Here is a 12,498-nt window from a genome sequence, read left to right as displayed (position 1 = left end):
TTGGTATAGATGTAAACTTAATTGCCCAAACTTTTGCACTAATGTGGAAGATGTATCAGAAGGCTTTGACAAGGGCAGGGTTGGGGAGCCTAAACATCCTCCTCTGAGTACAGCCAGCTCCAGTTATGACAGCCTTCTTGCTCTCTGCACTTATCCTTTGAAAATGGGTAGATGTTAAACTCCTCAGGGCAGCATTCATATTCCCTTTCTTGCACATGTACATATACATATGTGTAAAATGATCATGTTCAGAATCATGCTTGCTGCTATATAAATTCATCTATTATTTTTTTCTCATGACATGTTCCTTGCTGTTGAGATCAGGTCTTAACAACATAATGTAACATTTGGGAAGAAATATGAAACCCAATATTCTAGCACTGGATGACAAGATAGAGAACATCTCCACAGCTACCATGTATTTTCCTTTGGTGCTTAGATAAGTTGGAATGAAAGACACCCACACACTGCAAAAAATCAACATGCTGAAAGTAATAAATTTGGCTTCATTAAAGGTGTCCGGCAATTTCCGAGCATAGAAAGCCACAGTGAAGCTGATGAGAGCCAAAAGTCCCATGAAACCTAGAACATAGTACAACATGCTGGCTGACCCTTCATTGCATTCTACCACAATCTCTTTCGGCACAGAATGCATGTCCAGATCTGGGAATGGAGGATCAGTACATAGCCATACTGTGCAAATAATTATTTGAATGCAGGAACAACAGACAATAATAGAATATGCTAGCTTTTTCCCCATCCATTTTCTCATAGTCATTCCTGGCTTTGTAGCAATGAAAGCCAGAAGCACTGTGATGGTTTTGGCCAAAATAGAAGATATGGCCACTGAGAAGACGAGACCAAACACCGATTGTCGTAAACTGCATGTTATTTTTTGGGGCCTACCAATGAAAAGCAAGGAGCAGAGAAAGCAGAACAGAAGGGAGATAAGCAGAGAAAAGGTGAGATTCTGGTTGTTGGCTTTGACAATGGGAGTCTTTTGTTGCTTACAGAAGAGTCCAAACACCAAAACAGTAATTGCAGAAAGAACCAGAGCCAGGATAGTCAACATCATGCCCAAAGGTTCATCATAAGTCAGGTAATGTATAAACTTTGGAAGGCATCCATTTCTCTTTTCATTTGGATAGTGATCATCTAGGCATTCAAAACAATCATCCATATCTGGGGGAAGGAAAAGGAAAATACTCCATTCTCTATTTTTACTTCGTCACATTTGTTGACCCTGTCTGATTATTTTAACAGAGATTTATTTAAGAATGCAGACAATTGGTGGATTTTACAAAACAAAATATAAAGGTAATACGAACTAGGCTGTGCTGTTGACCGTAACTACGGAGTGCCTTTTGAGGTAAAAGTATTGACGGCAGAGAAAGACAAAATTAAAAAAGGGAAAGCTTGCCTTTTCCTCTTTCCCTTACAACTGAGACACTGTCACTTTGGGATTAAAATATTACAATGGCAACCACCAGAAAAGCAGCGAGGAGGAGAGGATCAATAGAGCAACCTGAAGAGAGAGGACCTAAACCAGATTTACTTCAGAAAATGTTTGAGGAATTGGGCAATAAGTTAGCTGAATCACTTGATACTAAATTGGCGGCTTTGGAAAAAAAAAGCATGAATCAAAGACTTGTAAAGATGAAGGAAGAAGTTAAGAAGATGGAAAAGCTCTGCAAAACAAGTTTCTGGAGATGTAAAACAAATTAATGACAAAGTGGAAATTCTGGAGAGAAAGACAGGAGTTCTAGACAGAGCTGGAAAGGGAAGTAGATGATTTGGCTCTATTGGAATTAAGAGGGAAGGAATTTTGTTTTAGACTTAAAGCAATCCCAGAGGATTCTGGTGAAGATATTAGAGGAAAGGTTATTAACACTTTAGCATTGTTTTTTTTTGATTGGGTTGAGGAGGATGCCAAGGCATAAACTGATAATATATATATAGAATAAATACAAGATTTGTGAGAATAAAAAATGTTCCAGGAGATGTCTTGGTGCACTTTCTCAGGAAGAAAACCAGAGATCAAGTTTTGCAGAGGCATTTTAATACAAGACTGAAGATGGATAATACAGATGCAGTTGTTCTGAAAGAAATTCCTATCAGGATCTTGCACAAGAAAAGAGCATTCTTTTTCGACTGAGATTAAAACAGAAAATGATTCCATTTCAATGGGGGAAATTGGAAGGTGTGGTTTTTACGTTGAAAGCAGCAGAGGTTTCAACTGAATTCTCTCCAGAAGGTGAGATAATTTCTAGAGACATTTAAAGAGGAATTGGAGGAGATTCAAATGGAGGTGTGAGATGAGACTACACAAAAACCTCAACAGGGAACTGATACATACAGTGATCCAGAGAATTTTAAAGATTAATATACAACTGAGACCAGAGGTCTTTCTTTTGGGATCAATGGACAAACAGTTGGAAAAAAGTCATGGAACTTTGTTTTTGTATATGACAACCGCAGTGAGATTATTGTATGCACAAAGATGAAAAGATGCAGCATGATCAATAATGGAGGAATGGTTGCTGAAGATGATGGAACTTGCTGAGATGGCCAAATTGACTTCTTTGATCAGAGAAAAGACAACTATCTATGTTTATTGGTGACTAGAAACCCTTTACGGTCTCTGCATAAAACAGAAAAAAATGAACTTATAGTTTTGGTGACTAGAGAGGAGAGAATATACAAAGACGGGAGTCCTGTTGTAACTTCAGAGTGAATTTATAATCATACTTAGGTAAAGGTAAAGGTTTCCCTTGACGTAAAGTCCAGTCGAATCCGACTCTAGGGGGCGGTGCTCATCTCCGTTTCTAAGCCTTGGAGCCGGCGTTGTCATAGACACTTCCGGGTCATGTGGCCAGCATGACAACTCGGAACGCCGTTACCTTCCCGCCGAAGCGGTACCTATTGATCTACTCACATTTGCATGTTTTCGAACTGCTAGGTGAGCAGGAGCTGGGACGAGCAACGGGAGCTCACCCCGCTGTGCGGTTTCGAACTGCCGACCTTCCGATCAGCAGCTCAGCGGTTTAACCCGCAGCGCCACTGCGTCCCTCTATAATCATACTTACAACTGCTATAAAGAAGAATGGAAGCCACTTCTTTGTAACTTTTTTCTTTCTTTTCTATTTTTTCTTTTTCTTTTTTTCCTTTCTTGCACTTTTAGCTTTCTCTTTCTTTCTTTTTCTTTTCTCCTTCTTACTTTATATGAGTTTGTATTAGTTTTTAATCTCCCTTTCTAAAACTTGTAATCAAATTATATACAAGAAAAGTAATCATTTGTCATTAAGGAATGGATTAAAGACAGTGTTCTTTGTCAATGTTTGCAATGTCCTTACATTATAAAAATGAAATGACGAAACAGTATGTTTATACATACTCTATATCTAATAATAAATTTAAAGATTGAATTATTTCTATATTGATATTATATGGATCTTATTTTTTTCTTTTTTCCTAAGTTCTTTTTCCTCTTATGTTTAGTTAATCTTAATCAGTATAATGTATGCAGTTACTTGATTCAGTATGTCAGATTCCCTGATCAAAGGTTTCACAGAAACCCTTATCAGGACATCTCCCATTGTGTCATTCTCATAAGTTGCAGGATGGGAGGAAGATGGGAGGGGGTGTGTGAAGTTGGAACGTAAGGGGTTGTTTTGGCTATAAGCACATCAAGGACAGGAGGTTGAGATACGACAGGAATACCATCTGGTTGGGAGGGGAAGTGACACGTTTTGTGGGAGAGGGAACTAGCTAAGGGAATGTAGTTTAAAGTAGGTTTTGGCGGGAAGTCTTTATTCGCAGCTTGCTTTCTGTACCGTTCGTTACGCTTCAATAAGCCAGTTCAAAGAAATCCAGTTTCTTGACTGTATGTGTGAATGCTTGAATGAGCAGGTGCTGACACAGTCCTTACAAAGTGAAAGTTGGTATTAATCAGACATTGTAAGTTCATATTTCTTTATATTGGCTGATCTTACCCAGTTCATTAGAAATCTTCCCTCCTGAGCATGGAACACAATCATAGCAACAAAACTGCTTTTCTTCCTTCTTTTTTCTTCTGAAACCTGGAGAACACTTGCTATTGCACACAGAAAGAGGCACAATCTACTCATTAAAAACAGGGACATTAGTGTTTGTTGAACATGCCTTCTCATTTTTCTTAATGTTTCAGAGGATGGTCATGAATGTTGGGGAAATTTTTCTCCACTATGCATATGACCATTATCTACAACGATATCTCACCTGATTGAATGTTCTGGGCCATATTATTTCATTGTCATTAATGGAAAACTCTCCACCTGGATTGGGTTTGGGGTCTATTCTTCCAACTTTCACTTTCAAGAAGGTTTTGTTGGTAAATGCAACCCAGTTTTCAATGTCAAATCCACTTGCCAAGTTACCATTCTCATCCAAAGACACTGTTTCCCCCACAGTGTTGTTGAATGAAAGGTTCCTCAGAAAAAAAGGAAGCTGGAAGGGAAGATGTTAATGGATACTATAAAAAAGGAAAACACACTTGAGGATTCCTGTAACTCAAGAACTAACACACTATTCTTACCATTCCTAAGGTGAGTGTTTGCAGATCAAGAATCATACACTCATAGAATTAGAGTTGGAAGGGACCAAAAGGATCATCTGGTCCAACCTTTTTGCAATGTGCAGGAAAACCAATCAACCATCCATGAGAGATGACTGGCCAACCTCTTCTTAAAAACCTCCAGAAATAAAGAATCCACAACTTCAATAGGTAGACTCTTCTACTGTTGAACAGATCTTATGGTCAGATAAGGAAATCTAGGTTGCTGCTACTTACATCCATTATTTCTAGTCCTAGTTCCTATGTCCAGGCCAAATGATTCTTCATGAACTTCCCTGTAGTTTCCTTTTATGTACCTGAACATGGTTGTCATATCTCACCTCAGTCTTCTCTTCTCCAGGATAAGCATCCTAAGTTCCTTAATCCTACCCTGATATGGCCTTGTATCATCTTTGTTGCCCTCTTTTGAAGCCTCTCTAACTATCAATATCCTTCTGGAATGTGTTGCCCAAAACTGTAAAGAGTACTCCATGTGTGATCTCACCAGTGCTCAGTAATGATTTTACTTGTTTGTGATAAAATACTTATCAAATACTTTGATAAAAAGCTCAGAACTTTGTTAGACCTTCTCAAATGTTTCCAAGTCATGAATTCCCCATCTTGTATTTCTATTAAAATATAGAAATTTATTTATTTACTTATTATTCAAATTTCTATTACCACCCATCTCCCCCCAAAAAGGGGGACTCTGGGTGGTTAATATAAAATATATTATAGGTTTAAAAAGTTCTATATTTTTTCTAAATTTTTAAACCTTACATCTCTCTCAGTTGAAGGACATCTTGTTCCTCTCACCCTGGTCTTCCAACCGGTTCAGATTAGACTGTGGTCTTACTCTGTTGCTCTGTTCCCCAGACATACCAATTTTGGATGACCAGCCCGTCAGTCCCATTATCCTGTCTGTTAATAAAAATGTTGAATAATACTGGGCTCTTAGAAATAAAGTGTTCTAATACTACAACTTGGAAGGAAAGGGTGTGGAAGAAAAAAGAGGATGACCAGCAGCAAGGTGGATGGACTCAATTACAGTGGTGATGGGTGTACTTTTGGAAGACCTGAAGAATTGTTAGGGACAGATTGTCATGGAGAAAATCTAGTGTGCAGTATGTGGTCGCTAAGAGTCAACACTGACTTGATGGTGCATCATCAATCAATCAATCAATCAATCAATCCTGTAGTGACAAGATAAAAGCATGGAATTGGGGATCACATGACTCCCTTGAACTTTTCATGTGGCCTCTGTGCTGCATGTAAGGCATCTGTACTCTAGTTTGTCTTTTATTTAAGGAATTTATTCTGTTTGATGTCTCAAAATCCATTCCTCTTTAATGCATGTTGAAGGAAATCAATATTTAATTTTATCTTAAAACAAATGCTCATCCTTGCAGTTTTAAATCCCTTTTAAAATTAAATCCCTTTAATGATGTAGTAGTTCATTATTTCCTAAAATAACAACTTTTCTACTATATTAATTTTTATTTACAGTTGCTTATACTGCTGTAGTCCAATCCAACTCTCAACAGTTTGCATATCAAAACAATAAAACATTACCAGCAATAGGGAGAAAATATCAAATTGAATAGGGCCATCCATATTGGTGCTGTGTCCCAATGGTGATTATTACATATCCAGTTATGCTAATTACATATCAGATATTCTTCAGAATGGTATCATTTTTATGGCCTTCCTGAATGACATCAAGAGGGACAGGAAGTGGACTTCTGGGGGAAAGCTCTTTCAAAGGGAAGGGACTACAATGGAGAAATACTGCCTGCAACTCTCCCCTTCAACAACCTTTCAGCCTTCTTGGGATGTTTGCATTGGATGAGATAATTCTATCTAAAGGAGACAGTTCTGGAAATACCTGAGAGCCAAAGAAAGAAGAATATAGTACTAAATATAGGACAGAGTACTAAAACTAGTACTCTGAATAGTATTTGGAAATCTGTTAGAAGCCTTGCCAATTGGAACTACTCAGGAAAGAAGGAGCAGAACCAACAGCAAATAGTGTCTTGCTGACACCTTATGCAACAGTCCAGCAGGATACCATGAGCTCTTGAATACTACAAATAGTTCTATAGGACCCAGGGGGCTCCATCTAGGTCCCAGGGAAGGTTATTTAACCCATATCTAGGCTTGAACCTTGATTGAAAGGGAATTAGGTGTTCCACTTCATCCAGCCCATCACCTTTTCTACAACCTTTCCCTCAAAAGGAAGATTGGAGATGAGGTAGACAATGTCTAATATGGTTGGAATCAGAAAAGGCTTCTTCAGGAGGGGTGTACCATATCTCCTTCAAGGTTTTGGGGTCACGGCTGCCTGAAATACAACAGGCAAATCTTGGGGAGGGCTACATTCCTGCCTTCACCCAAGAACTTGCTTATCCGTGATCAAGTCTTGCTCCCCTAAACCCAGGAACAAGATCAAAGGGCTGGAACAAAATTGCTAGTTCCCCCTCCCCTGGAACTATTGCCTTCTGCCATATCTCTTCTGACCCATTACAACTAAAATTTACCCATCCATCTCCTACCCCCCAATAAGACTCCTCAATCTACCCCTGGTGTTCACCTATCCATCCTAACCATGGAGCCCCCCCAAAAGGCCAAATGACCCCTAGACTTTGCTAACCACCCATCCTCTCTTTATCACTGCATGCTGCCCTGTCCCAGGCCAGGCACACACAAGCACATGCAGAGCTAATTGCAAACTTTTACTAGATGGCTTTTTAAACAAATAGCAAGCAACAGAGGGAAAGGTATGTGCAAATGCCCAAATGCACATAAGAGAAATCAAGTCCCCACAAGTCCAGCAAACCTGTCTAGAGAGATAGCCCAACTCCAAAGCAGCAGGCACAAGACTAGTCAGGTGAAATCCAAGGGTCCAAAAATGACATAGCAAGGTCATCAGCCAGTCCAGGTTCAGAGTCACGGTCACACGGGTTCAAGTCCAAAGGCGCAGAGTCTGGGTTTGTGAATGGTTTGTCACCAATGGAGAGGCTTGAGCTCATTGCTCTTCTTAAATAAGAACATCCCTGGTGTGGCTCATTTAGGAGGGTGAGGCTCCCTCCTTGTGAGTAACCTTGCAGAGAACCTTTGCTCTGCTCTCCATTCTGCACGGTGAGCCCTTGCACTGACAGGGGGTGGCAACTCAGCCTCTTCATCTTCAGAGACTGGCAGTAGCTGTGCCTGCTGGTTACTGGACAGGCCCACTTCCTCTGCCTGCAGCTGCTCAAGCAGCAGTTCTGCTGGTAACTCTGGTTGCACATTGTCAATCTCTTCCTCTGAATCTGGAGCTGGCTGCACATTTTCAGTCTCCTCCTTTGAATCAGAGGTCACCATGACACATGCATCCATTGTGGGGCAGACTGTCTCCTGTTGCTCTACCAATCACCTCCACACACACATACTATCTTACATATTCACATTCTGTCTCTACCATCCTACTAACTCAATACCCCCAACCTAGTGCTTCTGAGCCCCAATTTCACTGACACTGTGGGATAAGGGACCACTCCTATTCTGTCACTCAAGGGATGGCATCCATATTTACTTCTCATCTCAGATAGTGGGCCCCCGTGGGCACCACCCAAGCGTAGCAGAAGATATTTACCTGGGAAGATCTTTACCATCTACAGCCTATCTTTCCACTCTTCTCTTCCATCTAACTGTGAACAGCTTCTGCTGCTGCTTCTTCTTAATCTCCATCTCTTTCTAAAAGTCTTTATCCAACTCCTGTTTGCCACCATGGCTTGTCCACAGCCAGGCCTTCAGCCTGGGTCCTCCCAATTGCCAAAGACTATTGCTCACCTTCTACAATATTCCCTAAAAATAAAATAAAGCAAACAACCCTCCTCCCCTATGCAGGCCTATGAAATACACCCTTTACCTGCCAAGGTTGTGGTTCTGTTGGTGGCTGTCTGTTTCCATTGGTTCTTACTTTCCATGTGGTTCCCAAGAAAGACATGGCATATAAGGAACATGCTACAGCATAGACTGAGTTGTAAATGCTATAGCTTTGGCCAGTCATACTCATCTCAATAAAGGATCCTGGAAGAGATTCTAGCTTCTCTTTGCCAGTGCAGATTACATCTTTCTCCCCATCCATACTGGAATCTGGAAATAAGCAGTGGAAGGCTTGTTCCCAAAAGAGTCTCAAAAAGCTGTCTTCTTTCACCAAGTGTGGGTTTAGGCTTTGAAGGACACTGCTGAATCCAATCATCTCTCTAGAGGGAAGCGATAAGGACAAAGCGCCATGGAATGTATCTATACTGAATCCTTTATGATATGTTGTTGCTGAGAAATCCCATTCAGCAGTCATAAGCCACATCTTTCCAAGATCTGTTACTTCAAGTTGCTCTGTGTAGATCTGCCACATCACTGAGTCCATGGTCTGAAGGTTGGCATTTACAACAAACACCCTGACTGTTTCCTCACTCAGGAAATTGAAAACATTCTGCATGTTGCTGAAATAATTTACCATGTCTGAAAAATACATCATGGTGGGGAATCTATGAATGAAGGCAGCACAGATACCACTCTGGGCAAGCTTTGGCATGAAGGTGTGCACAAATTGTTCTCCTCTATCATCATCTCTTGAAATGATCCCAATCCACTTCCACTGGAAATGAAGGAGAAGCTGGAGAATGCCATTGTAGAAATATGCATCATTGGGAATCATCCGGTGGAAGGAAGGGAGAGTATGTTTAATATCCCCCTCTGGAGCAAAGAAGGAACAAGCAAGCTAAGAAGAAGTGGAAAAAATCATCATCATCCATCCCTTGCCCTGGTTTGCATAAAAGAGATGGGCTAGGATAGCTGATTCTAATAAGTATGCCAGCACTTTTCTATATATTATTAGACTTAAAGGATGAATCCAGATAGAAGTATAGATATCTATCCTGGATAGATTTAATGGTTAGTAAGTGTGACTGTGGTTGCTTGTCCCCAGGAGCCTCATTTATATTGGGGCTGTGGATTGGAAGGAAAAAAGTTATTGGGAGTACACCCAGGCAGGCACAGAGCATCAGAGTCAGGTTAAGGTCTAACAATTCACCTCTTTGCTGTCCCCCTTTGGAGTGATTATTGAGGATCAGGGTATTCCATGGATAACAGCAGACAATGGGCCTCAGGGTAGAAGCTTACTGTGGGACCTATTTGTTTCAATGTATGGGATAGTCAATGTCTGTATAGAGAAAGTTCATGAGACAAAGTTCATTAGAGAGCAGAAAGAATGTTACTGCTTTTTTTAAGTGAGCCCATGATTTTTATTGCTTGCTCTGGGAAAACCATTTTTTCCCTTTTCATTTCCTTTTCACTTCTACTATTTGAGAGGAGACTTATATTTTTGGAACTCATTTACCTACCTCCACTTTCCAATCCCCCTTAAAGCCCTGGAATTTTATGGTGGTCTCCCATGCAAATATTAACCAGGTTCAACCCCAATTAACTTTCTGGGATCATCCAAGGTTGGCCAGGTGCAATATTCCTCCTCAGTATTTGCAGGGTATTTGGATAAAAAAAATAAATAAAAAATACACCCTCATTTAAACAGACACCATCTTTCCTACAAAATGAATACCATGATTCTCCCATGTCTCAGGTTCACAACCTACTTGTGGAATCTTGTAGATGCCCAAGATGTTAGCCATGTGGAGGGATGTTTCTGAGTCGAGTCCTCCAATGACAGCTATGAGATTCTTCCCAACATCACAAATGTAGTTTGGGAAGTTCCTTTTTTGACTGAAGAGAAGGTTCAAGGTATTCTGATAAGTCGTCCTTGCATCAAAGAAGCTGTCATAGATGTGTAAACCCAGAGTGGTGTTAGGTAAGAGCTTGATGTTCTCATTGATCTCCTTCACAGCAAAGGCCAAGGAGAGGACATGCTGGTATTTCTTCGGCACTGCACTGCAACAAATGTTACAACTTTTAAGAGACTGGCATTCACTACTCATTAACTCTTTCCTTCTATTTTTCTTCTTTCATCTTTTTTTTAGCTCATCACATAGTAAATACCCATGCAAATTTTTTGAACCTATATTCACTTTTAATACAATGAAGAAGGAAAGAAGTCGAAGAAGGATATGCCACAAGTACACAAAATTTATGTAGAAAATGATATTCCTTCCCCTGTAATTTGGGGGTTGACTGGAGTCTCATATAATAAATGAAGTAATAATAAAAGATTTTCAGCTGATTCTAAAATGTTACTTTCACTTCTTCTGCCTTTAAAGTGATTTCATGCATTAGAGGCTATCACATTAATATCAGCAATATTAATATTCATATATTAAGAACAATTAAGAACAAGTCTATATAGCGTTGCAAAACCAGAAAGACCATGTGGGAACTTCTTCCATTGTTTGAAAAAAACATAAAATCTTGGAATCAGAGAGGTTGTATCTCAAAATCATCACCATCACCATCATCTTCAAAAAATAAATAAATAAATCTGAGCATCTGAAATTGCTGCAAAACAAAAAAAGGACCCATTGCACTGGAAATGATTATTTCTTCATAAAGCTGCTTATTATGTTTCCCTGATAACTCGGCAAATATAAGCAACACCGAAATTGTAGGAAAGCAATAATATGACACAACACAGTACAGGACAGTATTCTTAGGGTAAAGAACTTACAGTAGCACTGGTTTTTTAAAAATTATTTTTAAAGAGCAGTGTTTGAAAGTACCAACATCTGGCTAAACTCAGAAGTCTGATGGTATAGGAAAGGAAAACAGCAAAGAATCTTTTTCCTCAACCTAATTCTTTTTAGGTGAATAAGATTGAGAATAAAATCCTTAATAACATGAAGTGAATGCTGTTTTCTCTGACAGCTTATATTAATTATTTGTATGAGCCAAAAACTTTACATCCTTGAAACCAAATAAGCATTCTTCTATTTGAATGTATTATCCTAGGTGTGGTGGTGGAAGTGATTGTGGGTGTGATGATGATGATGATGATGATGGTGATGATGATGATGATGATTAGGACCTGTAAGAACAGGTTTTTGAAAAAATAGATAATGTCCTTACATATATTCATCAATCAGCTGCATTTGGGGATGTTCATGAAAGTTAATTGTGTTGGAAATAAAAAAGAATTGAGAGGTGATTCCACCAATAATGAAGTTTCCCATTTGATAATATTGGTGTTCGGTGAGACTGGGATTATTTATGGTGTTTATATTAAAATGAGATTCTCCTCCTGTCTGAAGAAGTAGTAGCAAGAGCAGGTGAACAAACAGTAAAAACAGCCAAATGTTTCTGAACGATAACATCATCTTTTTACACAGAATCACTTTTGTCTAAGCTACTCAGATCTCACGTCAGTGACAATTTTCTTCAACTTGTCGGTGGAGACATCACGGATAAGTAACTCATCAGGAAGAGATGAAAATACTACATTGCCATGGAAGTCCCATATATCTGTGTGAATCTAAAATTCCAATAGCATGTTCTGATTGGCCTGGGAATATTTTACATAAAAATGCTGTACTCAGGTCTTCTTCAGAACCTTCTAAGGATAATCAATATGAAAGATAAGCTATAGTTATTTGAAATAATTACAGGGTTTCCATTGAGGTGTAATGCACAACAGAAACCTTCTTGAGAACGTTTATGTCATCATGGCACAATTCCCTGGAGAGGAATAAAGTTAATGTTGCAACTAGAGAATGGCAGATATATCAGGCCCGTTCAATTAGATTTGTCATACCTATCATTCTGGCTATAGAGTCTGAGCAACATGGTGTTTTTTATTTATTTATTGTTATTTATTTATTATTCAAATTTTGTTACCGCCCATCTTCCCCAAGAGGGACTTAGATCAAGTCAACATAATTAAGTAAATGCTTAAAATCTAAAGCACTTGGAAAGTTCAGCTTCCC

The 12,498-nt window shown here is 39.3% G+C and overlaps 1 protein-coding gene across 1 annotated transcript; it reads right to left on the bottom strand.

Moving 5' to 3' along the window:
* Nucleotides 1-283: 283 nt before the first annotated feature.
* Nucleotides 284-7,966, bottom strand: LOC134497032 (vomeronasal type-2 receptor 26-like). The gene is made up of 3 exons (XM_063302748.1): nt 7,748-7,966; nt 3,993-4,119; nt 284-1,182 (listed from the first exon to the last, which is right to left on the bottom strand). Exons 1-3 carry the CDS (start codon nt 7,964-7,966, stop codon nt 284-286), a joined length of 1,245 nt encoding a protein of 414 aa, XP_063158818.1.
* Between the last annotated feature and the right edge of the window lie 4,532 nt (nt 7,967-12,498).

The sequence above is a fragment of the Candoia aspera genome, chromosome 4, assembly GCF_035149785.1.
Source record: "Candoia aspera isolate rCanAsp1 chromosome 4, rCanAsp1.hap2, whole genome shotgun sequence".
NCBI classification, from domain to species: domain Eukaryota; kingdom Metazoa; phylum Chordata; class Lepidosauria; order Squamata; family Boidae; genus Candoia; species Candoia aspera.
Note: the sequence above shows the minus strand (reverse complement) of the source record. Positions and strands in the feature narration are given on the sequence as shown.

What these genes read in the sequence shown, in the direction of transcription:
- LOC134497032 (XM_063302748.1), bottom strand. Translation starts at nt 7,966, where the DNA reads ATGGATGCATGTGTCATGGTGACCTCTGATTCAAAGGAGGAGACTGAA. An exon ending in AGGCTGAGTTGCCACCCCCT is followed by an intron (nt 4,120 to 7,747) that starts GTCAGTGCAAGG and finishes TTTAATGAGTAG; the next exon opens with ATTGTGCCTCTTTCTGTGTG. An exon ending in GAAGATTTCTAATGAACTGG is followed by an intron (nt 1,183 to 3,992) that starts GTAAGATCAGCC and finishes TCCTTCCCCCAG; the next exon opens with ATATGGATGATTGTTTTGAA.